General features: G+C 32.1%; 1 protein-coding gene across 1 annotated transcript in view; it reads right to left on the bottom strand.

Moving 5' to 3' along the window:
* Nucleotides 1-5,242: 5,242 nt before the first annotated feature.
* LOC133420403 (arfaptin-1-like) overlaps nt 5,243-16,152 on the bottom strand; it is a 49,282-nt gene continuing 38,372 nt past the window's right edge. Inside the window, exon 8 of the mRNA XM_061710093.1 lies at nt 5,243-5,894. Within this exon, the coding sequence (XP_061566077.1) occupies nt 5,739-5,894 (156 nt within the window). The 3' untranslated portion in view covers nt 5,243-5,738. The remainder of the gene's footprint in view (nt 5,895-16,152) is intronic.

The raw sequence follows: 16,152 nt of genomic DNA, 5'->3' as shown, positions 1-16,152 counted from the left end.
TTTGGTGTTTTTGAGGTAAACTGACTAGGGAAAAAAAAAAGTTTGCATGTTAAAAAGTCTCAGACTGTCTCAGAAAATTTGAATATTATGATAATGTTCTTTATTTTCTGTTATGCATTACAAATAAACTGAAATATTGCAAGCCTTTTATTATTTTAATATTGCTGATTATGGTTTACAGTTTAAGATTAAGATTCCCAGAATATTCAAATTTTTTGAGATAGGATATTTGAGTTTTCTTAAGCTGTAAGCCATGATCAGCAATATTAAAATAATAAAAGGCTTGCAATATTTCAGTTGATTTGTAATGAATCCAGAATGTATGACATTTTTTTTTTTTTAATTGCATTACAGAAAATCACAATATTCTAATTTTCTAAAACAGTCCTGTATTTGGTGTTTTTGAGGTAAACTGAGAAGGAAAAAAAAAAAAAAAAAAAAAAAAAAAAAAGTTTGCACGTTAAAAAGTCTCCAAAAGAGCCGTTCAAACGTTAACTTATTGATAAGAAATATTTAACAAAATCAGGTTTTAGATTAACAATGAGGCAACAATGAGGAAAAAAAGCAGCTCGCTTCCAAAACTTAACCAGTGGCACCAAAATCAAGATTATGGAAATGAAGTTCTTATACTTTATCACATATTTATTTATCAACTGAGGAAAAGCATCGTGAATAAAGTGCAGGAATCTGTTTATTGTTTGGAGCCGGACTCTGGAAATAATCGGAAACAGCTGAAGTCTGAAAGAAAATGATGGAAAAAGGGTCATATAAATGAAAAAAGAACAAATAGGTGGAAGTGAGATCTAATCTGTGGATTAAAGGTTTCACCAGACAGTTGCAGTGCAGTGTTTTCTGACAACTATTAGAATTTGGCATTTAAATTAACTCTGAGAACTAATCATATTTGGGTTATATATATATTATATATATATATATTATATTACTACTAATATGCAGCCTGAAAAACTGGCACCAAACATCATTTTAGTAACAAACAAAACGCCATTATCGGCATAAAACTTTCAGTTTTCAGCAAATACCTGGTCTCAACTATTTAAAGACACTGAGACCGAATAAATGACCAGATAGCTCTTATTAAACTTTGGTTTTAAATGAAAACTTAACCCTTGTGCTGCGTTCACGTCAAATTCTAAGGTCAAAACCCTAATTCTCTCTTCCTTCCTTCCTTCCTTCCTTCCTTCTTTTCATTCTTCCTTCCTTCCTTCCTTCTTTTCATTCTTCCTTCCTTCCTTCCTTCTTTTCATTCTTCCTTCCTTCCTTCCTTCTTTTCATTCTTCCTTCCTTCCTTCCTTCTTTTCATTCTTCCTTCCTTCCTTCCTTCTTTCCTCTCTTCCTTCCATCCTTCTTTTCTCCTTTCTTTCTTTTCTTTCTTTTCTCCCTTCCTTCCTTCTTTCTTTCCTTCTTTTCTTCCTTCCTTCGTCCCTTCCTTCCTTCCTTCCTTCCTTCCATCTTTCTTTTCTCCCTTCCTTCCTTCCCTTCCTCTTCTTCCTTCCTTCCTTCCTTCCTTCCTTCCTTCCTTCCTTCCATCTTTCTTTTCTCCCTTCCTTCCTTCTTTCTTTCCTTCTTTTCATTCTTCCTTCCTTCGTCCCTTCCTTGCTTCCTTCCTTCCTTCCTTCCTTCTTCCCTTCCTCTTTTCTCCCTTCCTTCCTTCCCTCCTTCCCTCCTTCCTTCCTTCCTTCTTCCCTTCCTCTTTTCTTCCTTCCTTCCTTCCCTCCTTCCCTCCTTCCTTCCTTCCTTCCTCCATCCCTTCCTTCCTTCCTTCCTTCCTTCCTTCTTTCCTCTCTTCCTTCCATCCTTCTTTTCTCCTTTCTTTCTTTTCTTTCTTTTCTCCCTTCCTTCCTTCTTTCTTTCCTTCTTTTCATTCTTCCTTCCTTCGTCCCTTCCTTCCTTCCTTCCTTCCTTCCTTCCTTCTTCTTTTCTCCCTTCCTTCCTTCCCTCCTTCCTTCCTTCTTCCCTTCCTCTTTTCTTCCTTCCTTCCCTCCTTCCCTCCTTCCTTCCTTCCTTCTTTCTTTCCTTCTTTTCATTCTTCCTTCCTTCCCTTCCTCTTTTCATTCTTCCTTCCTTCCTCTTTTCTTCCTTCCTTCCTTCCTTCCTTCCTTCCTTCCTTCCTTCCTTCCTTCCTTCCTTCCTTCCTTCCTTCCTTCCTTCCTTCCTTCCTTCCTTCCTTCCTTCCTTCCTTCCTTCCTTCCTTCCTTCCTTCCTTCCTTCCTTCCTTCCTTCCTTCCTTCCTTCCTTCCTTCCTTCCTTCCTTCCTTCCCCCGTAAACATCACGATTGTTAAAAGTCAAACATTCATTTCCAGCAACAGTTTTTAATGAAGTGAATAGAAAAAAACCAACAAAAACAAATAGTGTGACAAAGAAAGGTAAATAAGACGTGGACCGGGTTGAAGGTGTTTCTTTAAAGATACAGTCAAAACTTTCATACAACAAACAGAATGAATACAAGATAGCATTAGATTGAAACTATTACAATTTAATTTAATTTACATTACTCCTCTGTTACATCTCTTTGATAACAATAATCCTGATTTCTGTATTAAATGTAGCCAAGAAGAAGGAACTTTATTACACTTTATTACAGTATCTGATATTATCTCTATCAAACTGCCGTCTGCCCGCGGGTTTTTATGCTAGGACTATTTCAGGTGAGTTAGGAGTGTCCGGTGCAATAAAAACATTATCATTTTGTGCTTAATTCAGGTTAAACACTGTATAGCAACTTCCTGGAAGAGACTGAACCTCCAGAGTTAAACATCGGTTTAAAAGTCTTTAACATTCTAGCCGTGGAGAAGTTAACCTTCAATACAGAGTTTCTTTAAGTTATGGGGACAGTTTATTGAATATCTTGAAAGTCACCAATCAGGAAGTGTATAAAGAAAATGTAATATTCTACACATCAGCTCTATAGGAAATGCAGGGTTATATATTTTTTTAATTTCATTTCTATATTTTTTCAGTAGTTCTTGGTTTTGTCTTTTCTTTTCTCTATGAATGTTTGCACGTAAACCATCATTAATGTGTTCCTGCATGTTTCCTCCATCGGTGCATTTCTGGATTAACCAGGGGATGATTTTCATCTGACTCGTGTCTCTAGATCAGGGGTCGGAAACCCAACATGTTTTAGAGCCGTATTGGACCAAAAACACCAAAAACAAATATATCTGGAGCCACAAAAAAAAAGTCTTGTATCAGAATTAGAATGAAGAAACACATGCTGCATGTTTCTATGTTAGTTATAACTGGGGGAAGATTTATTTTTTCATGATGCACTTCGAGAAAAAAGTCCAAATTTAGAGAAAAAAGTCAAAATGTCGAGATTAATGACGAGAAAAAAGTGGAAATGTCGAAAAAAAAGTGGAAATGTAAAAAAAAAAAGTCGAAATATCGAGATTAAAAAGGAAAGGAAAAAGGAAGAAAAAAGGAAAAAAGAAGAAAAAAGAATAAAAAGAAAAAAAAGAAAAGGAAAAAAAGAGAAAATAAAGAGGGAAAAAAGAAGAAAAAAGGAAAAAAAAGGGTCAAACATTTTTGAAAAAGCTCCAGCTGCATGTTTCTATATTAGTTATAACTGGGGGAAGATTTCTTTTTCATTATGCACTTCAAGAAAAAAGTGGAAATGTCGAGAAAAAAGTCAAATATTTGAGAAAAAAGTCAAAATGTCGAGAAAAAAGTGGAAATGTCGAGATTAAAAAGTGGAAATGTCGAGAAAAAAGTCGAAATGTCGAGATTAAAAAGGAAAGGAAATAGGAAGAAAAAAGGAAAAAAGAAAGAAAAGAAAAAAGAGAAAATGAGGAAAAAAAAGAAGAAAAAAGGAAAAAAAAGGTCAAACATTTTTGAAAAAGCTCCAGGAGCCACTAGGGCGGCGCTAAAGAGCTGTGGGTTGACGAGCCCTGCTCTAGATGATCTGTATCCTGAAAGCACAAAATAAACCAAACCCGTAATGGCAATGTATGACTGGTTTGATTGAAAGTATTGCCTTTGTGAACCAGTAGAGGAAACCACCAGCAGCCAATAAAATCAGCCCTGAAAGTAAACCTGTTGCCAGCGAGGTAAAGTTAGAGGTCAAGCGTGTCTTTGGTCTCGTGCAGGATAAGATTTATGTAGATTACACCTCGTTACAGATCTCTGCTGCAAATACAAACCCTTTTAAAGCCCTCTGGGTTCAACTTTCAGCTTTTGTTGCAAAGGTTATATTCAGTGAACGACGGTGGGTTGTCAACAGGAGGTCAGATAAAAGGAGTTTCGGCCCCTGTAGACTCTGAAATAACGGCTGCAGATTCGTGAAGTTCGGAGCGAGTTAGGCCCCGTTTCCACGTAGCAAAAACGCTGGCGTTTTCATGCGTTTTGGCCGTTCATTTACACAAAAACGAAGCTCAAAGTCACTAAAAACCATCATTCCTGAAAACTCCGGCCAAAGTGGAGATTTTCAAAAACTCTGTCTTCACGTTTGCTTGTAAACGGAGAGAAATGGACATTTAGGCTTCAGAACGTCACATTATGAGACAGAAACGTCACCAGCGTCATGAGTGCGACCTGTGTTTACAATTAGTTTGTAACCGTCAATATTTTCTTGTATTTTACCTGTTTTATATTCTAAAGTCACACTTAAAAGTAACTCCACTTCTCTGTCACTCCAAACCAAAGACTCTCGTTCATCTTGGAAGTAACTGGAAGTTACTCGTGTCATTTGTTGATGTTTTTTTCCAGGATTCTGATTGGCTAGCATGACTTTATCTTCTCGTTACACTGCCCCCTGTAGGTTTGGATGCTCATAGCACCTTAACAGATATTTATGCTGGTTCCTGGAAATTATGGGATTTTTCAAAACGTAGAGGGGGAAATATCCGTTTTTAAGTCGAAATTTTGAGAAAAAAGTTGAGAAAAAAGTCGAAATTTTGAGAAAAAAGTCGAAATTTTGTGAAAAAAGTCAAAATTTTGTGAAAAAAGTCAAAATTTTGTGAAAAAAGTCAAAATTTTGTGAAAAAAGTCAAAATTTTGTGAAAAAAGTCAAAATTTTGTGAAAAAAGTCAAAATTTTGTGAAAAAAGTCGAACATTTTTCTGAAAAAAGACGAAATTTTGAGAAAAAAGTTGGAATTTTGAGAAACAAGTCGAAATTTTGAGAAGAGTCGAAATTTTGAGAAAAGAGTCGAAATTTTGTGAAAAAAGTCGAAATTTTGTGAAAAAAAAAAACGAAATATCGAGAAAAACTCGAGTAACTCATGTCATTTGTTGATGTTTTTTTCCAGGATTCTGATTGGCTAGCATGACTTTATCTTCTCGTTACACTGCCCCCTGTAGGTTTGGCTGCTCATAGCACCTTAACAGCTATTTATGCAGGTTCCTGGAAATTATGGGATTTTTATAAACGTAGAGGGGGAAATATCCGTTTTTGGCTACGTGGAAACGTGGCCTCAGTGCTCCAGAAAAGATTCGATGGATTTACGCTCAACAAACTGAGGCGGAGGCTGGAAAACCTAAGCGTGTATTTGTATCAGGTCATTGTGAAGACTTTTCAGACACACTTTAATTTCCCTGGTTGTTTTCAGCCCTGCATGAATGAAACCAGAACCTGGAAACCCGTTCAACATCCAAAATAAGTTACTTCCTCCCAGCCTTCCTCGGTACTAAACAAATGTCCATAAACATCTTTTCAGGCGGCGGTTTAGCCGTCACGTCCAACCGTTGCTCCTCCGAACCCACGTCCACCGGACTGTCCTGTCAACTCTCCTCCAGCCAGGAGGGGGCGTCCTCGCCCACGCCGTCCAGTTTCTCCACGGCCTCCTGCAGGTTTCGCTCCAGGAAACTGTGGCAGGACAAACTGTTGGCTGCAACGGCGCTCTGGAGAAGCCACAGCTGGTTGTGGAGGACTTTGACCTGCAGGGACACGGAAAAACAACTTTAGAAAAGTGTTTTTCCAAGTCCACGACGGGTTACATTTGGACGCATTTGTTGGTTCCTTTCCATTAAGAAACGAGAAGCCACAGACCAGAACACCAGGTGGACATGAGGACCAGGACACCTGTCTACAGGTGGACATTTGATTTTTTTCTTAAAATTTCGAATTTTTTCTCAAAATTTAGATTTTTTTTCTCGACATTTTAACTTTTTTCTCAACATTTGATCTTTTTTCTTAAAATTTCGAATTTTTTCTCAAAATTTCGACTTTTTTCTTCAAATTTTGATTTTTTTCTCAAAATTTTGACTTTTCTCAACTTCTTTTCTCAAAATTTAGATTTTTTTCTCGACATTTCAACTGTTTTCTCGACATTTCGACTTTTTTCTCAACATTTCGACTTTTTTCTCAACATTTCGTCTTTTTTCTTAAAATTTCAACTGTTTTCTCAACATTCGGACTTTTTTCTCAACTTTTTTCTCAAAATTTGACTCTCAAAATTTCGACTTTTCTCAACTTTTTTCTCAAAATTTTGATTTTTTTCTCGACATTTCAAATTTTTTCTCGACATTTCAACTTTTTTCTCGACATTTCAACTTTTTTCTCAACTTTTTTCTCAAAATTTAGATTTTTTCTCTCGACATTTCAACTGTTTTCTCAACATTTGGTCTTTTTTCTTAAAATTTCGACTTTTTTCACAACATTTAAATTTTTTTTCTCGACATTTCAACTGTTTTCTCGACATTTCGACTTTGTTTTCGACATTTCGACTTTTTTCTCAACATTTGGACTTTTTTCTCAACATTTGGTCTTTTTTCTTAAAATTTCGATTTTTTTCTCAAAATTTTGACTTTTTTCACAACTTTTAGATTTTTTTTCTCGGCATTTCAACTGTTTTCTCGACATTTCGTCTTTTTTCTTCAAATTTTGACTTTTTTCTCAAAATTTAGATTTTTTTTCTCTGCATTTCAACTTTTTTCTCGACATTTGGTCTTTTTTCTTAAAATTTCGAATTTTTTCTCAAAATTTCGCCTTTTTTACAACATTTAGATTTTTTTTCTCGGCATTTCAACTGTTTTCTCGACATTTCGTCTTTTTTCTCAACATTTGATCTTTTTTCTCAACACTTCGTCTTTTTTCTTCAAATTTCGACTTTTTTCTCAAAATTTTGATTTTTTTTCTTCGACATTTCGTCTTTTTTCTCAACATTTGATCTTTTTTCTCAACACTTCGTCTTTTTTCTTCAAATTTTGACTTTTTTCTCAAAATTTTACTTTCTCAAAATTTCGACTTTTTTCTCAACTTTTTTCTCAAAGTTTAGATTTTTTTTCTCGACATTTCGACTTTTTTCTCGACATTTCGTCTTTTTTCTCAACATTTGATCTTTTTTCTCAACACTTCGTCTTTTTTCTTCAAATTTCGACTTTTTTCTCAAAATTTTGATTTTTTTCCTCGACATTTCAACTTTTTTCTCAACTTTTCGTCTTTTTTCTTCAAATTTCGACTTTTTTCTAAAAATTTCGACTTTTTTCTCAAAGTTTAGATTTTTTTTCTCGACATTTCAACTTTTTTCTCAAAATTTCGTCTTTTTTCTTCAAATTTTGACTTTTTTCTCAAAATTTCAACTTTTTTCTCAACTTTTTTCTCAAAATTTAGATTTTTTTTCTCGACATTTCAACTGTTTTCTCGACATTTCAACTGTTTTCTCAAAATTCGGTCTTTTTTCTTAAAATTTCGAATTTTTTCTCAAAATTTCGACTTTTCTCAACTTTTTTCTCAAAATTTAGATTTTTTTTCTCGACATTTCAACTTTTTTCTCGACATTTCGTCTTTTTTCTCAACATTTGGTCTTTTTTCTTAAAATTTCGAATTTTTTTCTCAAAATTTATAATTTTTTTCTCTGCATTTCAACTGTTTTCTCGACATTTCGACTTTTTTCTCAAAATTTCGACTTTTTTCTCAAAGTTTAGATTTTTTTTCTCGACATTTCAACTGTTTTCTCGACATTTCGACTTTTTTCTCGACATTTCAACTGTTTTCTCGACATTTCGACTTTTTTCTCAACATTTGGTCTTTTTTCTTAAAATTTCGATTTTTTTTCTCAAAATTTTGACTTTTCTCAACTTTTTTCTCTCAAAGTTTAGATTTTTTTTCTCGACATTTCAACTGTTTTCTCAACATTTCGTCTTTTTTCTTCAAATTTCGACTTTTTTCTCAACATTTGACTTTCTCAAAATTTCGACTTTTCTCAACTTTTTTCTCAAAATTTAGATTTTTTTCTCGAAATTTCGTCTTTTTTCTCAACATTTGGTCTTTTTTCTTCAAATTTCGAATTTTCTCAACTTTTTTCTTAAAATTTCGAATTTTTTCTCAAAATTTAGATCTTTTTTCTCGACATTTCAACTTTTTTCTCAACATTTTGACTTTTTCCTCAAAATTTAGATCTTTTTTCTCGACATTTCAACTTTTTTCTAAACATTTGGTCTTTTTTATTAAAATTTCGATTTTGTTCTCAAAATTTCGACTTTTTTCTCAACTTTTTTCTTAAAATTTCGAATTTTTTCTCAAAGTTTAGATTTTTTTCTCGACATTTCGACTTTTTTCTCGACATTTCGACTTTTTTCTCGACATTTCGACTTTTTTCTCAAAATTTGGTCTTTTTTCTTCAAATTTCAAATTTTCTCAACTTTTTTCTCAAAATCTTGATTGTTTTCTCGACATTTTGACTTTTTTCTCAACATTTCGAATTTTTTCTCAAAATTTCGATTTTTTTTCTCGACATTTTGACTTTTTCCTCAACATTTCGTCTTTTTTCTTCAAATTTTGACTTTTTTCTCAAAATTTGACTTTCTCAAAATTTCGACTCTTTTCTCAACTTTTTTCTCAAAATTTAGATTTTTTTTCTCGACATTTCAACTTTTTTCTCGACATTTCAACTTTTTTCTCGACATTTGGTCTTTTTTCTTAAAATTTCTATTTTTTTCTCAAAATTTTGACTTTTTTCTCAAAATTTGACTCAAAATTTCGACTTTTCTCAACTTTTTTCTCAAAATTTTGATTTTTTTCTCGACATTTCAAATTTTTTCTCGACATTTTGACTTTTTTCTCAACATTTCGTCTTTTTTCTTCAAATTGACTTTTTTCTCAAAATTTGACTTTCTCAAAATTTCGACTCTTTTCTCAACTTTTTTCTCGACATTTCGTCTTTTTTCTTAAAATTTCTATTTTTTTCTCAAAATTTTGACTTTTTTCTCAAAATTTGACTCAAAATTTCGACTTTTCTCAACTTTTTTCTCAAAATTTTGATTTTTTTCTCGACATTTCAAATTTTTTCTCGACATTTTGACTTTTTTCTCAACATTTCGTCTTTTTTCTTCAAATTGACTTTTTTCTCAAAATTTGACTTTCTCAAAATTTCGACTCTTTTCTCAACTTTTTTCTCAAAATTTAGATTTTTTTTCTCGACATTTCAACTTTTTTCTCGACATTTCAACTTTTTTCTCGACATTTCGTCTTTTTTCTCAACATTTGGTCTTTTTTCTTAAAATTTCTATTTTTTTCTCAAAATTTTGACTTTTTTCTCAAAATTTGACTCAAAATTTCGACTTTTCTCAACTTTTTTCTCAAAATTTTGATTTTTTTCTCGACATTTCAAATTTTTTCTCGACATTTCAACTTTTTTCTCGACATTTCGTCTTTTTTCTTAAAATTTCGACTTTTTTCTCAACTTTTTTCTCAAAATTTAGATTTTTTTTCTCGACATTTCGACTTTTTTCTCAACATTTCGTCTTTTTTCTTCAAATTGACTTTTTTCTCAAAATTTGACTCAAAATTTCGACTTTTCTCAACTTTTTTCTCAAAATTTTGATTTTTTTCTCGACATTTCAAATTTTTTCTCGACATTTCAACTTTTTTCTCGACATTTCGTCTTTTTTCTTAAAATTTCGACTTTTTTCTCAACTTTTTTCTCAAAATTTAGATTTTTTTTCTCGACATTTCAACTTTTTTCTCGACATTTCGACTTTTTTCTTAAAATTTCGAATTTTTTCTCAAAATTTCGACTTTTTTCACAACTTTTTTCTCAACATTTGGTCTTTTTTCTTAAAATTTCGAATTTTTTCTCGACATTTCAACTTTTTTCTAAACATTTGGTCTTTTTTATTAAAATTTCGATTTTGTTCTCAAAATTTCGACTTTTTTCTCAACTTTTTTCTTAAAATTTCGAATTTTTTCTCAAAGTTTAGATTTTTTTCTCGACATTTCGACTTTTTTCTCGACATTTCGACTTTTTTCTCGACATTTCGACTTTTTTCTCAAAATTTGGTCTTTTTTCTTCAAATTTCAAATTTTCTCAACTTTTTTCTCAAAATCTTGATTGTTTTCTCGACATTTTGACTTTTTTCTCAACATTTCGAATTTTTTCTCAAAATTTCGATTTTTTTTCTCGACATTTTGACTTTTTCCTCAACATTTCGTCTTTTTTCTTCAAATTTTGACTTTTTTCTCAAAATTTGACTTTCTCAAAATTTCGACTCTTTTCTCAACTTTTTTCTCAAAATTTAGATTTTTTTTCTCGACATTTCAACTTTTTTCTCGACATTTGGTCTTTTTTCTTAAAATTTCTATTTTTTTCTCAAAATTTTGACTTTTTTCTCAAAATTTGACTCAAAATTTCGACTTTTCTCAACTTTTTTCTCAAAATTTTGATTTTTTTCTCGACATTTCAAATTTTTTCTCGACATTTTGACTTTTTTCTCAACATTTCGTCTTTTTTCTTCAAATTGACTTTTTTCTCAAAATTTGACTTTCTCAAAATTTCGACTCTTTTCTCAACTTTTTTCTCGACATTTCGTCTTTTTTCTTAAAATTTCTATTTTTTTCTCAAAATTTTGACTTTTTTCTCAAAATTTGACTCAAAATTTCGACTTTTCTCAACTTTTTTCTCAAAATTTTGATTTTTTTCTCGACATTTCAAATTTTTTCTCGACATTTTGACTTTTTTCTCAACATTTCGTCTTTTTTCTTCAAATTGACTTTTTTCTCAAAATTTGACTTTCTCAAAATTTCGACTCTTTTCTCAACTTTTTTCTCAAAATTTAGATTTTTTTTCTCGACATTTCAACTTTTTTCTCGACATTTCAACTTTTTTCTCGACATTTCGTCTTTTTTCTCAACATTTGGTCTTTTTTCTTAAAATTTCTATTTTTTTCTCAAAATTTTGATTTTTTTCTCGACATTTCAAATTTTTTCTCGACATTTCAACTTTTTTCTCGACATTTCGTCTTTTTTCTTAAAATTTCGACTTTTTTCTCAACTTTTTTCTCAAAATTTAGATTTTTTTTCTCGACATTTCGACTTTTTTCTCAACATTTCGTCTTTTTTCTTCAAATTGACTTTTTTCTCAAAATTTGACTCAAAATTTCGACTTTTCTCAACTTTTTTCTCAAAATTTTGATTTTTTTCTCGACATTTCAAATTTTTTCTCGACATTTCAACTTTTTTCTCGACATTTCGTCTTTTTTCTTAAAATTTCGACTTTTTTCTCAACTTTTTTCTCAAAATTTAGATTTTTTTTCTCGACATTTCAACTTTTTTCTCGACATTTCGACTTTTTTCTTAAAATTTCGAATTTTTTCTCAAAATTTCGACTTTTTTCACAACTTTTTTCTCAAAATTTATATTTTTTTTCTCAGCATTTCAACTGCTTTCTCGACATTTCGACTTTTTTCTCAACATTTCGTCTTTTTCTTAAAATTTTGACTTTTTTCTCAAATTTTGAATTTTTTCTCAACTTTTTTTCTCAAAATTTAGATTTTTTTTCTCGACATTTCAACTTTTTCTCGACATTTCAACTTTTTTCTCGACATTTCGTCTTTTTTCTCGACATTTCGTCTTTTTTCTCAAAATTTCTACTTTTTTCTCAACTTTTTTCTCAAAATTTAGATTTTTTTTCTCGACATTTCGTCTTTTTTCTCAAAATTTTGATTTTTTTCTCAACTTTTTTCTCAAAATTTAGATTTTCTTTCTCGACATTTCGACTTTTTTCTCGACATTTCTTCTTTTTTCTCAACATTTGGTCTCTTTTCTTAAAATTTCGACTTTTTTCTCAACTTTTTTCTCAAAATTTAGATTTTCTTTCTCGACATTTCGACTTTTTTCTTCAAATTTCAACTTTTTTCTCAAAATTTGACTTTCTCAAAATTTCGACTTAAGAAACGAGAAGCCCACAGACCAGGACACCTGTCTACAGGTGGACATGAGGACACCTGTCTACAGGTGGACATGAGGACACCTGTCTACAGGTGGACATGAGGACACCTGTCTACAGGTGGACATGAGGACACCTGTCTACAGGTGGACATGAGGACACCTGTCTACAGGTGGACATGAGGACACCTGTCTACAGGTGGACATGAGGACACCTGTCTACAGGTGGACATGAGGACACCTGTCTACAGGTGGACATGAGGACACTCAGAAGATCCGTGGCTTTTGTCCAGTTTCATCAGGTTGTTTTTATTTAATGACTCTTATTAACTGACATTTATTAACTGTTATAAATGTCCCAGAGATGTTTAAGTCCAATCAAACTGTAAACTGTACGGGGGGACGGACACCGTCGCCCACAAACTGTTCTCAACATTTGGTCTTTTTTCTTCAAATTTCGAATTTTCTCAACTTTTTTCTCAAAATTTAGATTTTTTTCTCGACATTTCGTCTTTTTTCTTAAAATTTCAAATTTTTTCTCAAAATTTAGATTTTTTTTCTCGACATTTCAACTGTTTTCTCAAAATTCGGTCTTTTTTCTTAAAATTTCGAATTCTTTCTCAAAATTTGACTTTTTTCTCAAAATTTAGATTTTTTTTCTTGACATTTCAACTGTTTTCTCGACATTTCGACTTTTTTCTTCAAATTTTGACTTTTTTCTCAAAATTTGACGTTCTCAAAATTTTGACTTTTCTCAACTTTTTTCTCAAAATTTTGATTTTTTTCTCGATATTTCAACTTTTTTCTCGACATTTCGACTTAAGAAACGAGAAGCCACAGACCAGAACACCTGTCTACAGGTGGACATGAGGACACCTGTCTACAGGTGGACATGAGGACACCTGTCTACAGGTGGACATGAGGACACCTGTCTACAGGTGGACATGAGGACACCTGTCTACAGGTGGACATGAGGACACCTGTCTACAGGTGGACATGAGGACACCTGTCTACAGGTGGACATGAGGACACCTGTCTACAGGTGGACATGAGGACACCTGTCTACAGGTGGACATGTGTCCACTCAGGAGATCTGTGGCTTTTGTCCAGTTTCATCAGGTTGTTTTTATTTAATGACTCTTATTAACTGACATTTATTAACTGTTATAAATGTCCCAGAGATGTTTAAGTCCAATCAAACTGTAAACTGTACGGGGGGACGGACACCGTCGCCCACAAACTGTTCTCAACATTTGGTCTTTTTTCTTCAAATTTCGAATTTTCTCAACTTTTTTCTCAAAATTTAGATTTTTTTCTCGACATTTCGTCTTTTTTCTTAAAATTTCAAATTTTTTCTCAAAATTTAGATTTTTTTTCTCGACATTTCAACTGTTTTCTCAAAATTCGGTCTTTTTTCTTAAAATTTCGAATTCTTTCTCAAAATTTGACTTTTTTCTCAAAATTTAGATTTTTTTTCTTGACATTTCAACTGTTTTCTCGACATTTCGACTTTTTTCTCAACATTTCGTCTTTTTTCTTCAAATTTCGAATTTTTTCTCAAAATTTCGACTTTTCTCAACTTTTTTCTCAAAATTTTGATTTTTTTCTCGACATTTCAAATTTTTTCTCGACATTTCAACTTTTTTCTCGACATTTCGTATTTTTTCTCAACATTTCGTCTTTTTTCTTCAAATTTTGACTTTTTTCTCAAAATTTGACTTTCTCAAAATTTCGACTTTTCTCAACTTTTTTCTCAAAATTTTGATTTTTTTCTAGACATTTCGACTTTTTTCTCAACATTTCATCTTTTTTCTCAACATTTGGTCTTTTTTCTTAAAATTTCGACTTTTTTCTCAAAATGTAGATTTTTTTTCTCAACATTTCATCTTTTTTCTCAACATTTCGTCTTTTTTCTTCAAATTTTGACTTTTTTCTCAAAATTTGACTTTCTCAAAATTTCGACTTTTCTCAAATTTCTTCTCAAAATTTTGATTTTTTTCTCAACATTTGGTCTTTTTCCTTAAAATTTCGAATTTTTTCTCAAAATTTTGACTTTTTTCACAACTTTTCTCAAAATTTTGAACATTTCAACTGTTTTCTCGACATTTCGACTTTTTTCTCAACATTTCGTCTTTTTTCTTCAAATTTTGACTTTCTAAAAATTTTGACTTTTTTCTCAACTTTTTTCTCAAAGTTTAGATTTTTTTTCTCGACATTTCGACTTTTTTCTCAACATTTGGTCTTTTTTCTTAAAATTTCGATTTTTTTTCTCAAAATTTTGACTTTTCTCAACTTTTTTCTCTCAAAGTTTAGTTTTTTTTTTATCGACATTTCAACTGTTTTCTCGACATTTTGATTTTTTTCTCGACATTTCGTCTTTTTTCTTAAAATTTCGACTTTTTTCTTAAAATTTCAACTTTTTTCTCAAAATTTCGACTTTTTTCTCAACTTTTTTCTCAAAATGTAGATTTTTTTTCTCGACATTTCAACTGTCTTCTCGACATTTCGACTTTTTTTCTCAACATTTGGTCTTTTTTCTTCAAATTTTGACTTTTTTCTCAAAATTTCGACTTTTTTCTCAACTTTTTTCTCAAAATTTTGATTTTTTTCTCGACATTTCAACTTTTTTCTCGACATTTCGTCTTTTTTCTCAACATTTGATCTTTTTTCTTAAAATTTCGAATTTTTTCTCAACATTTCGTCTTTTTTCTCAACATTTCGTCTTTTTTCTTAAAATTTCGACTTTTTTCACAACATTTAAAAATGTTTTCTCGGCATTTCAACTGTTTTCTCGACATTTCGACTTTTTTCTCAACATTTCGTCTTTTTTCTTCAAATTTTGACTTTTTTCTCAAAATTTGACGTTCTCAAAATTTTGACTTTTCTCAACTTTTTTCTCAAAATTTTGATTTTTTTCTCGATATTTCAACTTTTTTCTCGACATTTCGACTTAAGAAACGAGAAGCCACAGACCAGAACACCTGTCTACAGGTGGACATGAGGACACCTGTCTACAGGTGGACATGAGGACACCTGTCTACAGGTGGACATGAGGACACCTGTCTACAGGTGGACATGAGGACACCTGTCTACAGGTGGACATGAGGACACCTGTCTACAGGTGGACATGAGGACACCTGTCTACAGGTGGACATGAGGACACCTGTCTACAGGTGGACATGAGGACACCTGTCTACAGGTGGACATGAGGACACCTGTCTACAGGTGGACATGAGGACACCTGTCTACAGGTGGACATGAGGACACCTGTCTACAGGTGGACATGAGGACACCTGTCTACAGGTGGACATGAGGACACCTGTCTACAGGTGGACATGAGGACACCTGTCTACAGGTGGACATGAGGACACCTGTCTACAGGTGGACATGAGGACACCTGTCTACAGGTGGACATGAGGACACCTGTCTACAGGTGGACATGAGGACACCTGTCTACAGGTGGACATGTGTCCACTCAGGAGATCTGTGGCTTTTGTCCAGTTTCATCAGGTTGTTTTTATTTAATGACTCTTATTAACTGACATTTATTAACTGTTATAAATGTCCCAGAGATGTTTAAGTCCAATCAAACTGTAAACTGTACGGGGGGACGGACACCGTCGCCCACAAACTGTTCTCAACATTTGGTCTTTTTTCTTCAAATTTCAAATTTTCTCAACTTTTTTCTCGAAATCTTGATTTTTTTTCTCGACATTTCGTCTTTTTTCTCAACATTTGGTCTTTTTTCTTAAAATTTTGAATTTTTTCTCAAAATTTAGATTTTTTTTCCTCGACATTTCAACTGTTTTCTCGACATTTCGACTTTTTTCTCAACATTTCGTCTTTTTTCTTCAAATTTTGATTTTTTTCTCGACATTTCGACTTTTTTCTCAACTTTTTTCTCAAAGTTTAGATTTTTTTCTCGACATTTCAACTATTTTCTCGACATTTCGACTTTTTTCTTCAAATTTCGACTTTTTTCTCGACATTTCGTCTTTTTTCTCAACATTTGGTCTTTTGTCTTAAAATTTC

Source organism: Cololabis saira, chromosome 20 (genome assembly GCF_033807715.1).
Source record: "Cololabis saira isolate AMF1-May2022 chromosome 20, fColSai1.1, whole genome shotgun sequence".
Classification (NCBI taxonomy): domain Eukaryota; kingdom Metazoa; phylum Chordata; class Actinopteri; order Beloniformes; family Belonidae; genus Cololabis; species Cololabis saira.
Note: the sequence above shows the minus strand (reverse complement) of the source record. Positions and strands in the feature narration are given on the sequence as shown.